Source organism: Pavona decussata, unplaced genomic scaffold (genome assembly GCF_977016875.1).
Source record: "Pavona decussata unplaced genomic scaffold, jaPavDecu1.1 SCAFFOLD_381, whole genome shotgun sequence".
Taxonomy (NCBI): Eukaryota; Metazoa; Cnidaria; class Anthozoa; order Scleractinia; family Agariciidae; genus Pavona; species Pavona decussata.
In genome coordinates, this window is record NW_028145755.1 from 1639412 (window position 1) to 1658228 (window position 18817).

General features: G+C 38.7%; 1 protein-coding gene across 8 annotated transcripts in view; it reads left to right on the top strand.

Moving 5' to 3' along the window:
• LOC146452030 (uncharacterized) overlaps positions 1–18817 on the top strand; it is a 36781-nt gene that overhangs the window by 5827 nt on the left and 12137 nt on the right. For 2 of the 8 annotated variants that reach the window (XM_085098521.1, XM_085098519.1), the window contains exons 2-5: positions 1768–1805; positions 5868–5932; positions 6746–7111; positions 18477–18764. In XM_085098521.1, coding sequence (XP_084954647.1) covers positions 5881–5932; positions 6746–7111; positions 18477–18764 — 706 coding nt within the window. In that variant the 5' untranslated portion in view covers positions 1768–1805; positions 5868–5880. Of the gene's footprint in view, positions 1–1541; positions 1603–1767; positions 1806–5674; positions 5768–5867; positions 5933–6745; positions 7112–11904; positions 12586–17227; positions 17460–18476; positions 18765–18817 lie in introns of those variants that run through there. The other 6 variants (XM_085098520.1, XM_085098518.1, XM_085098522.1 and 3 more) reach the window with 6 other exon arrangements.

An 18817-nucleotide genomic window follows, 5' to 3' on the forward strand; every position in this document is an offset into this window, starting at 1 on the left:
TAAGTGGTCATCCTTGATAGAAGAAACACATAGTAGCGCGCGCGTTCCACGCTCGTTCCACGCTTACTGTACATGTCTCCATTTCTCGGCCGCAAATGCGAGGGTGGAGACATACATTCCCACGCAGACGACGATCGGGCTAATCACGAGAGAGTGTCTGCGTGGGATCGCGAAAACGATATTCCGTGTATAATTTTATCACTTAAACGACACGAATGAAAACAAGAAGAATGATACCAAAAGAATGTACCTCTTAACATTTTGTTGGCCATTTTTCCTCGGTAAAAACCGCTTTTTTGCTTTCTTCGTTTTCTTTTTCTCTAGTGGAAGAAAAAACGCTTTGACGCTTGCACGCTTTGAATTAAAACATAACTCATAACTGGAGATGAATGAACACTGGTAATATTAAAAAACGCGTTTGGAATCCTTAATGTCGATAAAAGTGACCGCTAAGCTCTTATATAGTCTAAATTCTCTAAATATAAAGTATTGTCACGACACAAATATTATTTTTACCATTGTTTTGAGATCCATCTGCTTTGTCCTGTTTTAAACTTTGTTAATCCAAAGCTCTGCAGTAATAAGGTATAAACCTGAAAATAAACAATAATAATGCATTTTTTTTTGTTAAGCTAATGATTTAATTACAATTTAAACTGCAAGTAAAATATGCAGAAAATAACATTATCTACCAACACTTTCAAACATTTATATATTGGTGCATACCTTTTCGAAGTTTTGATCAGTATTTATTGATATTTATTCTAATAAAAAAGAAAAGTAAGACCGCATAATGCACGAAAATCAAAGGAAAAGTGACTTGAGAAAATCTAAGACCAGGAAAATTAAGCGACTTATTTATGGAGACTGAATTCGTCTGCCACAAATTACTATTTTTGCTAGTTTTTCTTTGTCTTTGTTAAGTGCGTGAAACGGAAATCAGGAAATCAGGAAATCTGGGAGTAATATTACGCTAATGTGGCTTAAAAGCTAGCCACGACACACATAAAAGATTTTCATCCTCTGGAAAAAATCGTCACTAATTCTTTCCTCTCCTCAACAATAATTAACCGACGGTAATATTATAACCAAAACAAGCGACAACAATATGAAGTTGTAGTAATAATAGTAAATTTTGATTGTAAGATGAAAATAGTTCATTCAATAAAATATTCATGCCAGGGATTTGGAATGGAGTTGAGTCATTTTGAATTCGTGTCGATTTCCACTTAATTTTTCGTGAGATTACACGCGCGCGCATGTGAATGGCTTTGCGTTTTTTGATGGCTTCGTTTTGAGAGGGATTTCTGTGAGTCCGAATTTATATTTCGATATTCATTTCATAAATCTTCTGGCCAATGCTAATGAGATTTTTTTTTCTCGGCGGGATGAGCTTCGCTCCATGCTGAGTCTTTTCTTATATTTCCTGCTCGTGAATTAATACATTTTGTTCTGTTACCGGTTCTTCTTCTTCTATCTTTTTTTTTTTCGTCTTCACTTCGCTTCGTGTCATTCAGATCAGTGAACAGTAAGAGTTACGTTTGCTCTATCCATGTAATGCTGTAATCTCGCGGATTCTAGGTAGCGTAAGCTTTCTTGATGGTAAGTGACTAATAGAAATTGTTGTAGGAACTGTATTTCAAGGCCACGTTTGAGCGAAGTAGCCGTAAAAGTAAATATATCTCAGTGCATTTGTGCTCTCAGAAATGAAAGCGTCACCATGTCAGATGCGCTAAAAGCCTTGTCTTTCTTTGTCTTTCTCAACAGGGATTTGAATTTCAAGATATTTAGTTGCAGTTTTTGAGGTAATCATTTCTGTTTCTAATTTTGTTTTCTGGTTGTACAGCTTCAATGAGTGGAGATATAATATTTACTATAAATATAATATTTACTGAACGACTATGCACAGGAAAAGCTCAGTTGTTTTCAGCTCTCGACGTTGGTTTATTTTCAAAAACAGTTTGCATATACAACAATTAAATCGAACTGTTTGTATTTCATTCAAGTTGTACCTCCGTTTAAATTAACATTGCTATATTCAAGATTGCTTAAGATAAATTGTTTTCACTGAAACGAGTGAAAAATGAATAGTGTATACCAAACTAAAGGATTATCAAATGATATCAAGCGTCATTTTAATTAGCTTTCCGGCATTGACTAGATTATTCACTGACTCGAATAAAAAGTTTGCGGAAACTTTAATGTTTTACCGATAAGAATTGTTAAGAAGATTAGAAGCATTCGGATTATCATTGAGCGATCAGCTGTGTGAGTTTGTGTGTGAGAAAACGACAAACCGCATCAATCTCTCCCACGTGTTGTGGTATCGAAAAGTGTGTATTCTTTGAACCTCGAGTTTGAGTCAGTTTTGGAACAATAGCCTAAGTTCAGTTTTCAGGGTGAAGAGCTGTGGAAATCCTCGCTGTGAATTCTGAAAAATTACGTCTTGTCAAAGTATTTGTTTACTAGAAAACGTTCAATTATTCAGTTGTTCAGTGTAATTGCAGGTATTAGTCTTAAAATCATTTTCTTTCCGAAAATAGCATACTGAAATATTTCCTGAGAATTCTTTTGTCATCAGGAAGGAAGCGTATTGAGAATCATCTCAAACACTTCTCCTTCAGAAATACTTTATATGTATGAAATATGTTTTGTCAGTTAAAACAACACGGAATAGAAACAGACGAGAAAAAGCCGTGCTGCTAGCCTCAGGGCAGACGTATTTCCTTTAAGCGGAATAGAGTGTGTCTCGTGATGGTGGCCAATAAAAGTTGATTCTAACATTGCCTACTGTCAAACAACCAATTAGAGCGCCTTCCCAACATTCCAGGGAAACAGCTAATAGAAATAAATAGATCATTTATTAAAAGCCAAATTTTGCAGTCGAAACGACTGAATTGAATAATGATGGACACTGGAACACGATTAGCAACGGTGCAAGACAGACGTCTTCTTTTTTCCGCGCAAAGAAAATAGGACACGTAACCCGCGCGCAGGCTACTGTGTTGTACGCAAGAATGTAAAAAAAAAAAATTCAGATTTTCATATCTCATTCTGTTTGTGATCCGGTCCAGAGGATCTTCTTTCGTGACGTCGACAGTTTCGCACTAAATAAAGCTTCTTTCGTGTTTTCGTGTTCCGTACAGCAAAGGTTTTGATTAAGAAACAGTCGAGTTGCCTTCTTTGAAAAATCGTTCTTCAGTCATACCAAAACAGCAAAACTCTCATAGTAGACTGACGGGTTAGTAAGGATAGTAGACTACGAGTAGTCCCCCATTTTTCCTCAGGGATAGTAGGGCGAGCGAAACGCGAGCGCGCGTGAAAATCACCCCACGCGAGAAAAGGCGACACGCGGCGGGGAGAGAGAAAAATGAATAGTCTATAAGGATAGTGGTGCCCAGATTAACCCCAGTCAAACTACACTTTCCGAGCCCTTTCCACTTATTTTCCCTCTTTACTCTTTATGTTATGTTGGTTTTTGGTTCCTTCGTTGGACTTCTCGTGACGTTCGTCGCTCGGTGTTGCGGTTTCGCCGCTCAAAGAAGTCGACTTGTGGCAAGTCTACAGTCAAACGTAAAAAAATTAGAAACGTCCCTTAAAGATAAGATTTCTACATTCAAAGATTAAAGCTGATAAGTTTTGTGAGTCAGTGTGAGTTCATTTAATCATTTTACGATATACTAAATCGTGACACACAAAACTTATCAGCTTTGTCCGCGGTCAAGTGCCCATTGCCAAATTGCAGCCAAACTGCCTAAAATAATGTTTTCAGCTCGAAAATTCACTTTTCGTTTGTGTTAGCGGTCAGTTTTGAACTTTTTGTCTGGTCATGCGTAGAAAACATAAATTTCTTTTAGTTTTGTAGCCATTACACTTCGAGCAAAAGCGCGTGGACCACGCGAGAGCGCGCGTGGTTCCCTCGCTTTACTATCCCTAACAAGAATAAGGAACTGTTAGTCAAGCCTCACCCATCCTGGTGGGGAACAAAGTGAAAAACTCAAAAAGTAAAAAGATTATATTATAGAATTTCTTGTAGAAAAAATAAAACATATTCAGAGATTGGCAAAAAGATGTAATTTGATACTGAAGGCAAAATCAAAGAGCTTGGACCGAGGTACTTTTCTTTTGGCTGATTAGGTCTCTTGTGGATCCTACGTCAACTGACAGCATTATCGTTCGCGGTCCTTTGCAGTTTTCACGTGTACTTTTCTTGTCGGCAAATTAGTGGCAAACGCCGAATTTTGGCAAATCGGAGAGTTTATGGATGTAACGCTAGTGAGAAACGTTCAGAGATGGCCAGCTAGCCCTACTCCAAATCAAAACAGTGTAAATAGCTTTTGATAATAGCACAAAGGTTTTGTTTCAATCAGCAATTACAAGGAACTGTAATAAAGTAAAACCACAGGAATGGGGCGTTACGCGGTTTGGCGGCCTGAAAATTAACCCTTGGAGCAAATATTAAGGCGGTGAAAAAACCCCCGATTGTCAGGTGTACTGTTGTGTTTAATTGATGAAAGCTAATTCTAAACGTGTCCCGAAAAATACCCCCCTTACGCCTCAGGTCCGTACAGGCCTCTTCCAAAAAGAAATTAATTACAAGCTACTAGAAAATACTGCTTAATGTGTCAGTTTAAAGATTGAATGGATTAAAAAATCAAGTTTCGGCATAAACACAAGCACCACATCCGAAAAGTACTGCTCAGTAGCTTTCATTTGAATGGTCACGCTTTAGGATTTCATCCACAGACTCAAAAGTTAGAACCACCTTGTACAGCATAATAAACAGCCCCACAGGAAAGTACTGCTCAGTAGTTTTCATTTGAATGGTCATCCACAAACCACACCGGGAACTTCATTGGAGCACAAACGTCGACCCGACTTTTGTATTGAATTGATCCATGTTATGTTTTTCCCGACAATGCAACACTGAAGAGGTTGAACAAATAAGTTTAAATAACTCAAAGCGAGTTTTCTAAGAAAACATACCTTCACCCATCATAATTTGATCGCAGCTTTTAAAACTTGTTCCAGTTTATTCATTGATTTTCGACCCCAAGTCAACAGGTGTGACGTAAATCTCTGCTTTTTTTTAGGGCGAGGAACTATTTGTGGTTCAAAAATATTTACTGAGAATGTACCTATCTGGGCGACTGTAAACTACTTCAATTTATGTTCTTGTAGAACTCCATCAAAATAACTCTTCGTCAAATTTTCGTAGGAGATTTGTGTCGATCCGAAGTACCTTACCTCAATATTTCTTTATTTATGAATATAATTGGTTAATTACCCTTATAAATAAAAATATGAATATGATTAATTGTAAATTCGGTAATTTATTCTCGCACATGAAAACAATAGGACTTGACAAACCATTGACGGACTGCATAAAATTTGGCCGCTTCCGGTGTTATTTTATTTGAGAATTTGCACTTTTTCAACCGCGATCACTTCTTCTGTAATATCGTTTAAGACTCACATCACAAAAAGAGATGTTGGTATTCCACGCGAGTGAACGCGCGCAGCGTAAAAATCTCGCAAAGCCCACGCGTATGGTCACGGTGTAATGTCATCAATTTATACTTGTCAACTTTAAAAATAAACTCGTGACACGATTGGCTAACGCGTGACCCCATTGTTCCACGATTGTTATCTCGGAAATTTCGTCCTCGGTCGATTTATAAATGTCCATATGAATCGCTTATGAGCGTACGCGTTCGATTAAGGGCTTTTTTGTCCGCAGTGCTATTTTCACAGGCAAGTGTAAAAGGTCGGCAGAGGTTGCTGGGAATCTTACCGAGTTTGGGAACAAAATTGATAAGAAGCGTGGTAAATTAACTGCCGTCTACAATGTGGTTTTTTTCCGTCAGGTTACAGAGCGTCATGTTGTGGTGTGTCTTGTGGATATGTTGCTTTTTCAATTCGTTTCAACGAGGTAAGTCGCTTTCTTCAGTAATTATCACTCGATTGCCGAAAGATCACCGCTATCTCTCGGCTTTAAAACCTGCAGTCCTTTGTACTTATGACGGAGTGTCTTTAAAATCTCCAAACACAACAAACTGCTGCGATTTTCTAACCGTAATATCAAGTGTGCAATATTAAGATCATCAGCTATGAAATCTCTACCCTTCGTACGCGCTACAATATCAGGAAAGCTAAAATGAGGTGCTTGTTTTTGTTCAAAATCGTAACAAGCTTAGTAGTGGATTTACCAACAATTGATTGGAATTGCCATCCATCTTCAGGACACTTAACGCATTGTAAGTTTTCTCAACTCCGCTAAGTTTCTGATCGTTTATCGGACGATCGATCTCAAGCGATTTGTCGTGGAAGTCAAAATTTAGTTCTTAACAGTAACGAGTGTCTTGTGGCGCGTGAGAAATGCTCGCAATTTTGATAGCGCTAGAGAGAAATTTGAACTTTTCCTGCGTAAATTTGCCCGCTGAGTTTTGTGGCGTCACCACATTTCGATCGTCAGCTTGTTCGCCACAAGTTCGTCTGGCTGTAACTATAATACAGCTGTGTAACTAAAGGACAACTGTGGGACACACGCGTTTGTATTTCAACACGCGAGAAACAGTCCTTCGTGAAAATTCAAACAGCGTTCTTATCCACAATAAAGCAATTTATATAAGGGATCGCCGGCGGCAAATTAATTTCTTAAATACTGGGAACATTTTGCTAAAAGATCGCGTCCACATAACTAAAGCAAGAATGTTTAATAACGAGTATTTCCGTTTTACTTTAGGTCTAGCGCAAGGATCGTCCTCCAACACAGATCCAGGCGGTGGAAAAAGCCCACCTTTAGAGATCAAAGTAAAGCTTGGATCGGACGCCATTTTACAGTGCGATGCTGTGAAACTGGGGCAAGCCTCTCAGCTTTTAGAATGGCGAAAGAACGGCTCAAAAAGTCCGATTTTCGTCAAGTTCATGAACTTCAAACCGCACATCGACTCACGCTATTCACGTCGCTTGCACATGATCAACAGTTCCGCGGTATTACTTTCGAGCGCTAAGGAAAGTGATGCCGGAATTTATCGTTGTAGAACGATGCAGTCAGGCGCTGCAAGTACAATTTTAACACACGGGAGATGGATAGTTTTAAAAGTTGAAGGTAAGTCTTTGTTTTTAAATAGAGCATGCGAGCGATACGAGACCTATATCAATGTTTGGGTTGTGTGTGTTGCATTAAAGAAATCCTGCCGTTGTATAAAACAAATTCGTTTATACCACGAAATGAATTTGTTTTTTCGGTTTTAACAGGTGAATATAGAGTTGACCAACTTGTAATTAACAGTACCTTAGAATCAGAATTTTATCAGGTTTTCTGATCACAAAATTAGTATGTATGAAATACTACCCCAAACGAAACCAGTTAAAAGCTATTACAATGCATAGATCTTTGTTCAGCGTAATAAATTTCCTGTATAAAGGTGAGTATATTTTCTGTTTATCTTCGCGCTGAAGCGAAGTAAAGGTAACGCGAGTCACGTACGAATGGTTTTAACCTGCTGTGAGCAGTGTTGATTATATAAAGAGAAAAGTTTATATTTTATTGTGTGGTTCAAGTTCGCCATTGTGTTCGTATTTTGGCGGTAACGTCACCCGTGTGGTCAACATGGCTCCTGCATTTAATGGCTTCCGAAATAGCATATTCGTATAATTTCCTACAGTGTGAATTTCTTTGTAAATAAAAAAAAAAGAATAACTTCGCCAAGTAATTTTAATTTTCAAACCGTTTCTCCGCCCCTTCAAAATTACAAACACACCGATAACCTCGACTTTTTGGTTTTGGTATGCTGTGCGGTGGGTAAGTTTTAACGCGCGGTTGAAAACCTTGAAAGGGAATTGAAAATGACAGGAAGTGATCCCCTTAAGAAAACGAGAATCATCAACTTTTTGTCAACTGAAAATGCTTTCTATCCTGCATTTGACCGCAAGAATAAACCAAGTACGATACCAGTTTTTATTGACAAAAAGTCTATTTTACGCTTTTTATCATTTTCGAAGAAGAACATGACATCTTAAAACTCCGTGCTTTGTAAATGGACTCCGCGCGTCAATTTCTGGAGTTTTAAAAACGGTTAATCCGTAAACCGTCGCAGAGCCTGGCGTTGCCGGAGTGAATGCCGCTAAAAAATTTGCCGGTGTAGCGTCGTTTAAAGCCCTCCTTATTCCATGTACAAAACGAAAGCTTTGTACCTTTTGTCACAAGCTATTGTTTATCTTTGAATTTGAAAGCTTGGTTTGGCGCACCATGAAACCAGCAAACTTTCAAATAACATCGTTTAACGGTCAGACAAATTGCATCCGAATTGGTGTATGACATCTTAGGGGTATAACTACATGTGCGAGTACTTTCGGTGTAAAGTTCACTAGCGGTACAAGACTTTTGAGCTATGTATTTTCCTGTGCACCGACCGCTTTCTTAATCCCTTATGATTGAAATCTGCATTGTGGTGTTAAAACGCGGAGACATTACAATGTAAGGGCATAATTACTATGTTAGACCGACAAAGGCTCGTCCTAAACCGGCAGTGAGAGTTTTAAGGTAGCATTGAATAACGTCGAAAAGCTAAGAGTCGAATTTGAAATTCTACTGTGAAATCAATGCGAGGTAAACCATCTTAGGCAAGCTTTTTTGTTGTAATCTTCCAAATTTACGAAAAGCATTATCAGTTGCCTTTTGTTATAGTTTTCACACTTGCTTTGTGTTGGCAAAGAGTGGACAAAACAGAATAAGTAAGCGACATTGAGCCAGTTATCTCGAAAGCATCAACCTCCTTTCCAAGGTCAATAAATGACTTGTTTTTAAGCTTTTCAGTCCGCAATTGCCCATATTTTGACCTTAAGAACTTGCAGTTGAAGCAGGTGACGATTTTGTAAAGTACAGATGTTTGATTCGAAAGTATTTGAAGAAAGTTGCAACTACAATACAGCAAACAAGTACGGCGGCCATTTTTTTCTGAACTGTACAATATTGATAGAAAAAACCTTTAGCCTTGAACCCGACGCGATGCAAATCGGATTGACAAGTAAACGAAATGACCAAGACCAAAAACACTCCGTTTATAGACTTACATTGTTGCGAAAAATTCCAGTTAACCACAAAAAACAACCCGCCAGTTAATTTGCTGCCTTACGCCTAGAGAACAGTTTCCCTTGCAAGTAAACACGCCTTCCATTTAATATCCTTTGTTTGAAAAGGTTTTACTGCTGTTGACCTTAAACCCCGCCATTCTGACAGTTTGTCTGTGCTTGTCACATCTGAATTGTTCTTTTTACTCAAATGAAAGTTACGTAGCGCTTTTGGAATTCATTTTACTCCAATTAACATTTTCTTTCGTAGTTCGTTTATGCAAGCTCACTGCGATCAACTTCCTTAGCGATTTTGCTCGTCAAGAACTGATAGAGCCAAATAAACTTTCCAAGCCTCTTGTACACGAAAACTTGGCTACAACAACTGTAATAATTGGACCTACCGAACGCAGGAAATTGGAAATTTCAATTTCAAGATGCAATAACGTTTTTGTTTGTTCAAACAAAAAACAAACCGAATGACGGTTTCTTTTATGAAAAATGTACACCCCATTGAAATCGCCATGGCAACATAGGTTGTATGTGTGATTAGGGCGAAACGACTTGTCAGCTTTGAAGAACAAATTTTGGATAATCGAACAATAATGTTCCTGGGAGGCCGGTCTTCACCTGACCCCGTGCAAAGTAAAGCCACTTGTGCTCTTTTGAAAGCTTCGTCTGGGGTTTAACATTATTATCAATAGGCAGACACGCAAGGATAAATCATCAGCTTTAATCTACGGTATAAAGTCGTCTAGCCAAACCATAATGGTAAACCTTTGTTAGTTCTAGATGTCTCTGCTAAGAATGCATGCTTTTAATCCAAAATCGGAAACAAACATTGTCCTCGGAAGTCAAACAACAAACTGAGATGAAAGTGTTTTAAGGGTAGCACGAATACCAAACTTGCTGGTTGCAATTCGACCACTCATTTTTCCACTCGATTCATCTGCGCCGCTGAAAATTTGAAACTAAATTTATTTTGCCATTTTCTTTGAGCTCATTTCGTTCATTGTGATTTTTTTACTAATCAGACAATTTCCGTGCCAAGATAAATTTGCTAGTGTGAGCTCTTCAATTACTTTACAACGAAAAAGTAAACACATTTTCAGTTTCAGCGAGATTTCTTTATCTGCAGTTGAACACTGGGTGTGTCAAAAAGGGGCAAAAAAAATACTTTATTTCCCCGCCCATTTATATTTGTTGTTTACTGTCCTGCCCTTTCATAAAGGCACCTAGAAATTAACCTACTAAAGGGAAAGTTATTTTGGTTTGCTCCCACGATACATGCATATACAAACGCAGGCATGCGCACAGGCAAACAATATCTCGCGGACATAGTTTGCTAGTTCTTTCGCTCATTTAGTGCGCGCAATTTTGTTTACTGTTTCACAGGGAGGCCCGGGGAAAAAGCGCGGGAACTGACAAAATCCTGTGCCCGAGTTGCAGAGATTTTTGCTCGGGCGCCGAAGGAAAGCTATGTTCAGACTGGTATTCGTGCCCGAGAACCGGAGCCGGGCACCTTGTCTGAACGGGGCGTTTGATTATACCCAATTAAATAGAGAACAAAAATGCAATTTTCACAAGTTCTCCACACCCAACCAAGAAGCTATTGTTTCGAGTCTTGGAGATGTTTTCGAACGAAAAGCTTTGAAAGTAGGCAATTATTTCCGCATGTGGAGGTTGCGGGAATTTGCCTACTCGTCATTCCCTTCAAGTTGAAGTCCTTTAAAAAGCCTTACAGGAAACAATAGGTGACTTTGCGTTTGCAGAAATTTTGAAACTCAGAGGTTTATGGCTTTTTTATGCAGGCCGGATGAGGCTGGTGTTGGAAAAAGCAGGTCCAGTTTCGTTGAAGTCCGGTCGACGGCGCAACGGACTCTTGCGAGTCCAAAAGGCATAATCCTTTATGGGGTCTGCGCCCCAGGAAAGTGTTGTTAATAAGGTTAACAAAAAATCTTGCTCTACTAAAAAAGAAAGCGGGGAAAGAAATTTGCAGGATCCGGCACAAAAGAGCCGACGTTGCATGACGGGTTGCCCTTGTTTCGATTACCAACCGCTGTCCGGGGAACGAGCCAGCATTTGTTGAGAACGACGGAAATTGAACGCAAGGTCCCTATTCCGAAACTAAAACCCCAGTCTATATCAGTAGGACTAAAAAATAAACGGTTTTCCTTTACCCGGTAAAAAAAAAAAAAAAAAACGCAAAAATGTGATTTGAGGAACATTTCCCATCACAGGAAAGTTGACTTTTGCCTGCTCCTTTCAATCATGTGTCGTAGAGGTAACCTTGTTTCAATCTAACAGGGGGTTTAGATCACAGTTGCGGTTTTAAGTATTAATGCCAAATATGTTTTGCACTAAATTACCCGAGACGCGTGTAAATTATTTTACTAGAACGAATGGAAACCTCTGCTTTAGGAGAAGATAGAGATCCTGATAAAAATATTGGTGATAGAACATCATTTAAGTTTTCAGCAGCGTAAATATCTAAAGAAAGAAAGGTACTTTGAGATAACTTAATATTACGAATGAAATGTATACTCAAATAATACAATACCACAAAAAAGTAAAAATTAAAATAATAATAATTTTCAATAAATAATTTATAAAACTCGCCGTACTAATCTCGATCAAGGTGACGTATCAAAATGTTTTATAACTGATCTGGTGAACTAAGTAAGTTAAACCAAATAAGTTATTAATGTGATTGATATATAATTCCTGTAGTTGTGAATGCATTTTCTTTTTTTTTTAATTCCACAGACAAAGTCTAATTCACCGCTTTCTTTTCTTTCTTTTTTTTTTCCCTCCTTCCTTCGTTTCTTCCTTCCTTTCTGCCTGCCTGTTTGTCTTTGTTTTTTTTTTTTTTTCGCTCCACGCACTTTTCGTTTTCTTTTCTGACTCCCATCTCGTCGCTTCCACAAAGTTGATAGCTTTTTTTGTTGGCAAAGAAGAATTTACTTCTTGCCTGACTTCCGCAGTTTTGTTTTCTGTACTCACTTGAAACACTCGCTTGGAACTAATCCTTCCTTTCAGCTAATAAAACTTTTTATCTCGCATGCAAGCCTTCTTGCGCCATTTTGGCTGCCATTTTGAATTGAGATAATCGCGGCGAAAAACGTCGCAGAAAGTAATTCGAAATGGCAGCCAAAAAACCAAAAGGGCTTCAAACTAAACTCTTATGTTAACTTTTAATCTCTCTACTTCTCTCTTTTCTCGTTATGTCAGCCCCAGTCCCTCCCTTCTTCTTAGAGAAACCGCTGGACAAAATAACAGCTAACGAAAGTGATTCTTTGTCTCTGCTCTGCTTGGTTGGGGGTACACCGGAACCGGAAGTGGAGTGGTTGAAACACGGAGCACGCATACCATTTGAGCGGGCTTCTGTCTCAACCGGAAGTCAAGAACTCACAATAACGGCTCTTGTACCAGGAGACAGCGGTCGGTACCAGTGCTCCTCGTTCAATTCTGTTGGACAACTTGTTCACGTGTTTGAAGTTACTATTGAGCGTACGTAAGAAATTATAATTCATCGCCGCATCGTGCAAATGTTACGTTCTTTTCTAAGTTAGTGATAATGAATAAAACTTAGGCCCTGATTTCATGAATTGGCAATGGCATAATTTGAATTTCTAAAATAAAATACTGATTATAAAATGTTATATTTTTCAATATAAGTGAAAAAATGCCAAATATTTTTGTTGATTAAATGGTTAAAATATTAAAAACTGAAACTTAATGGGGACAATAGAACGCCAAAATTTCTAAACTGTTATTCCCAGCAGTAGGGGTGACTTTTCTTTTCAAATCAAATTTCAAGAAACATGGAGGTCATTTATTCATTGCATTTTTTTCTTTCATTCTTCACTAATTCATTTCTTACATCGACAAAAATTGTATTTTACTATTGTTCTCTCTCAATATGTTTCTACGAAAGCTGGAATAATCGCATGACGCCATTTGCACATTCAATTATATTATTTTGATCATGAAGTATTCCAAGATTTTATTTTGAATTTTTTGCCCACCGCAGCTCATCGTATGCATTCTTTCACTGTCTCGCTCAGTATATTTTTTTTTCACCAAAATTACTTTCCACTTGAACTACTTGTTGAAAGGCTTGTGTTTGTTGCATAACCTGTGATACAAAACTTAAGATCGTTGCCAAAAATTAAAAATATTAAAAAACCGTAACTATATTTGTATTTCATAACCATGAACTCTGTTTGAAAAGGTGTCTTTAGTGCTAAGAAATCGTCGTTGTGTGTCACATTTAACCCAGTTTATACTTGAATAGACTGTGCTCTCGGTTCGACTTGTAGGGCGTTTTCGTGGTTATTGGAAATTTTACGACGTCTTTTGCCACATGGTCCCCAGGCTTACGAACAGACGGCTTTGTGTTGAATATTAGAATTTGTATGGACCTTTATTGCGGATTTAGGAGACCAACAAAAAATGACAATAAACAGCCATTAAATCTTGCATACCACATCAAATGTCGTCCATGTGTTGTTTCTTGACTGTCCTGGATAGCCTGTTTATAGCAAGGGCAACATGTGAGTGGTTTGACATAAAAACTGGGGTAAAACAAGGATGCAATATGTCGGGATTCTTGTTCTTGATTGTTATGGATTGGGTAATGCGAAGAGCGGTTGGCAGTGGTGAAAACGGTATTAGGTGGAAGTTTACTTCAAAACTGGACGACTTGGACTTTGCGGACGATATAGCTCTGCTTTCATCTACCAAGCAGCAGATTCAGGATAAAACGACAAGGCTGGACGAAGAGGCCAGACGAGTGGGACTCAAAATCAACGGAGAAAAGACAAAAACGATGAGGATCAATGCAAGGAACCAAGAAAACATCATAATAAATGAGCAGGATATTGAAGATGTCGAAGAGTTTGTGTACTTGGGGGCGAAAGTTTGTAAAGAGGGAGGTGGTATGAAGGACTTGAAGAACAGGTTATCGAAAGCCAGAGGTGCCTTTAACAAACTAAAGAAGATCTGGATCTCTAATAGCATCTCGAGGAAAACAAAACTGAGGCTGTATAAAACACTAGTAGTGCCAGTGTTACTCTATGGATCTGAGACATGGAAGATGAACAAAGGAGATGATAAAGCAGTGAATGTGTTCCATAATAGATGCCTACGTAAGATCTTCCGAATCCGATGGCAAGACCATGTCAGTACCAAAGAGCTACTGGAAAGAGCAAGCATGAAGCCACTGAGTGTGGAAGTGATGTCTCGAAGATGGAAAATGATTGGCCATATTCTTAGGAAAGATCGCAATGATGATTGCAATGTTGCCATGAGCTGGGCACTAGAAGGTAAAAGGAGAAGGGGAAGACCAAAAACCACCTGGAGACGGACAGTGGAGAAAGAAAGGCAAGAAGCAGGTTGGAGATCGTGGGAGGAGGTGCGGACCGCAGCAACCAATAGAGAGGAGTGGAGAAGCTCTGTGAAGGCCCTATGTGCCACGAGGCACGAAAAGGATATATGACATATATGACAACTAAAACTTGCAAGCTGGCTGAAAAATTGTCAAATACTTGTGAAATGTTCGTGGCTAGTCTGACGCGGCGTTTCGTCCCGGCCAAGAGACTCTTCAGAGACCTTCAGAATTTATAGGCAAACTCGTTGAGCATCATGCGTAAAGTCCCGTTTCGCAAATTCAAGATGTTAGCAGTCTGGCCCTCTATCGCAGAAGGATTCGAGTTGAAATTTATACAATAAAGAATTGAAAAATTGTCAAATACTTGTGAATTGTTCGTGGCTAGTCTGACGCGGCGTTTCGTCTCGGCCAAGGGACTCTTCAGAGACCATCACAATTTATAGGAAACTCGTTGAGCATCATGCCCAAAGTCACTGTCCTGGGTAGCCTGTTTATAGCAGGGAAAACTAAAACTTGCAAGCCGGCTGAAATGCGGCTTAAGGCCTCCATGACAGTAAAGGACAACATTTGAACTGGTATGTAAGCTTCCGTGGCTGTTAATTGTAATTTAAGCCCGCGATATGTTCCATACAAATCCTTATAGTTCGCCACGAAGTGGCCTGTTGATGAGCATGGGTGCCCTGTGTTTTCCCAGTTTTGTGGGGTTTTCATTACATTCGAAGCGAATTTAAAAAAACCGACATCGTACAAATTGAGTCGAAGGGTTTAGCAGTTGGCGCATTTAAGTATCGTGGGAATGAGAGGTATTTTCGTCTCCCGTGACTAATGTAAATAACACCTGTATGAATATTGCAATTAGCAAGTATTTTTAGGTAGTCCTCATAAAAAATCACCTTTAGTTCTTGAGTTTCAGTAATGTACTCATATTTTTACATCAATACAGTTGACCGTCATTTCAATTAACACCATATAATTAAATACCGTCCATTCGTGATATAGTATCCTTCTTTCATAATTCATCAGACAGCTTCCGTATTCGCCCTTCCAAGTAAATATACGTTTTATTTTCCTTCCTTACCTCTTTCACTGTGTCGTGATTGGCATACCATGTATGTGAGCTAAGTTTTGTACTTTTTTGCAAGCGTTACGAGCGTCTTTGATAGCGTTGAATCGGCTGCTTCGTTGTAGAGGTGCTCTGCTCATAAAATTTCTTTTATCAATCGAATGAGAAGCTGAGGATCATTCCAAGAGAATAGATGTTTTGGAACAGTACTGTTAATACGCGAACAGCTGTTGATGGTAAACTTTTGGAGCGGATTCTTTTGTGCTGTTGTTATTGAAATTAATTCTTATTCAGACCGGGGAACGTCGGTATACATGGGGTCTTTGTCCTTGTAGTAATAAGGGCTACCTGAGGACACAGCCAATCAGCGTGCAGTATTTTTTAAAATGGACCAATCAAAAACTAGAGCCAGACCCAAGTAGCCCTTACTATTACTCTCCTTTAAAGCATTTTAAGGCATTCAGCCCCATGAAAATGCATGTTACTCCCTGTAAAGATTTACTCCGTTCAGTTCACTTAGTATCACAAGCAAAATAAAACAAAAACTTTTTGAATGTGGCAAAGCGGGTCCGAAAAGAAGGCAATTACCAGATATCCTGAGGAAGTAGTCCTATTCCGGGATTGCTTCAAAAGAACACGCCCTTAAAAGGCACTATTTGTGTTTTTACTATTATTTAAGAGACTTACAGATTTCAATAAAATTACGAAGATTACTAGAGACGCCGGCTAACGATTAGTACTCGACAAACAACAACAAACCATCCGGGAATATCCAGCGATGACCAATGAAGACGCAGTAGTCTGTTTTACTTGAAAATTAAAAGTCTTATTTAAATATATCATAGGGAATCAAACAGCAATGGGTTTGTTTATGGTTAAAACAGATCTATTGACAAATTGACAAACAGGAATCAAAGGGAGGAAAAGGAATACAATACAGACTAGTGATTATGCTCTCCAGTGGCTTAAACTCTTGAAATATTGTGATAACCCTGTTGTAAAGTGGAATTGATATCCAGCTCGAGTGCACGAGTTCTCAAACTTTTTTTAGTTCAACCAATTTGAAAAAGTACCTTCTGAACACTGTCTCAGTGCTTTACGTTTTAATGTTACTCTCGTTTATGTTATTGTCCAGGCGACAGCCCTCTGAACTTAAGACAAAGCGATATTGAAAATCTATTTTGAACATATTTTCGGTTCCTTTTCAATATGTTCGATTCTTTGTCCCGTAGCCACAGGATCAATTAAAGAACTTCCTCAGGGTTGGTTTAAACCCAAATCCTTCCGAAATTTATTTACCCACACTACCCCGCGGTTCCGGGGATTCTAAATCTGGACTCTGTTACCGGAAAAGCACTTCAATACCCTAGAACTGTTGATTGTAAGATAAAGGTTTCTTGTATATTTATCGCGATCATCTTTGAGTGATGTGCTTCTTAAGGGGCTCTAAATTACAAAAAAAAAATCTTATCTCAGCTGGGAAAAAATTGGAATTGATATTGTGAATATGACCTCTGCGGCTAGTAAACGCTCAAGCGACTCTTTGTACATTTCTGGTGCCGCGGGGGAAAAGGATATTATAGGTGTCTCGATTGATATCCTTAATAGCTGTTTTGTCATTGGTTCGTCAAGAAAAATGTAAAAAGACATTTGTAAGAGTGTATTGACGTTGTCATGACGGGACAAAGACCTTTGGAAGTGTTACTCGATACGGCTTACATATTCCACTTCAATCTTTGCTGGTTGCGTATCGTTCGCGATCACACAGAAAGGTTTAGACGTTTCCGCGCATTTTGTGAAGTGCTATGCTCTAAAAACACTTCGCTTTGCTGAGAATGTGTTCGAGGTTGGTGGAGACGAAACAGAAGTTCTGGATGTTTAAGATACTCTTAATATTGGCAAGCACAAATTTGGCAAGGTTAACACAAGGTAAAAGAAGTTTCAACAGATACCAACTCGCACAGCGCGTACATTTTGACATTTAGCGGTTTGTAGGCCGTTTGAGTTAAAAACAAACACCCCATTAGCGTAGTGATAAGATTAGGAGTGTGTTATTGTTTTACAAGGTTAGGGATAAAGTAAACAAAATAATTCTGCTTATTTTATGTATCATGTGGTACTTTGGCCTTGAGTATCGATGGTGAAAATCACAAGACTTTCGGATGAATTTTTGAAGCGTTTGTTTTTCAGTGGTAAAACCATCGTCGCGTTTTTCTTTTTGCTGTTTCTCGATAGTGACTTTTCTTGAAATGGTCTCAATTTATAGTCAGCGTGTTCTGTTTTATTTTGAACTAGAGCTGTTCATTTTATTCAGATCGGAAGGGTCACATGCGGGAAATTGAGAAGGTTGTCGATGCCAGCCAGTGATTTATTTCGCCATTTTATCTGGAACGTTGTAATTTTTTTTGACCTTACATGCAATTTGACGTATTTAATTACGCATTTGCTAAACTCTGCATTTAGTTTTAAGATACAACAAAGTAGCGCACCCCATCTGTTTAGCGAAGAGTTTTGTTTGTGTTCGGATAAGTTTTGTGGTTTTGCGTTTTATAACACTGATTCACTTTACTTCAAATACCAGGCGTAGGCTCGCGTCTTACTTTCAGTTGTTTTTGTCAGTTTAGTGAATAAACGAAGTTTTAAAACCATTCCTTACTTTATCAAAAATTTTCAGCTTTGTTGACTAGGTTCATTTTCCCACAACTCTCTTTTGTTTCATTCCTTGTGCTATTTCCTCTTTCATACTACATTTCAAGCTTCTGCAAAAAAGTCCTTCATATAAGTAGCATGTTTTCACTCTACTTCTTCATTTGCGCTATCAGTATAAAACATCATACACCAGATAACCCATAAGCTGAAGTTCATGCAATATTGGGTACTCTGTGTTTTCACGATGCCCTCTGATGCGGATCGTTTTAATCGTGAATTTTTATTTCTTTTCTTCAGGCAAAGTTGGCCTTCCATCTCGTCGTAAAGCTGTGGTGGAGTGGTATCCTGCCGTTCTAGAATGCCTGACAGATACAAATCTTCCGAGTGAGAATGTTGTTTACAGTTGGACAAAAGATGGCAGTGACGCCACAGCTGATGCTCGTGCGACTATCATTGCATCCGGGGCTTTGTTTATCAAATCCACTCGGCGCTCAGACACCGGTGTGTACCAGTGCACCGCAAATACGGTGGATTCTACCGGCCTAGTTACCTACACTGGAGCCAAAGCTTTGTTGGATGTTCAGTGTAAGTTTTAATCGATATTGTCTGTACCTCTGTCTCCGGGGATGATGTCGAGA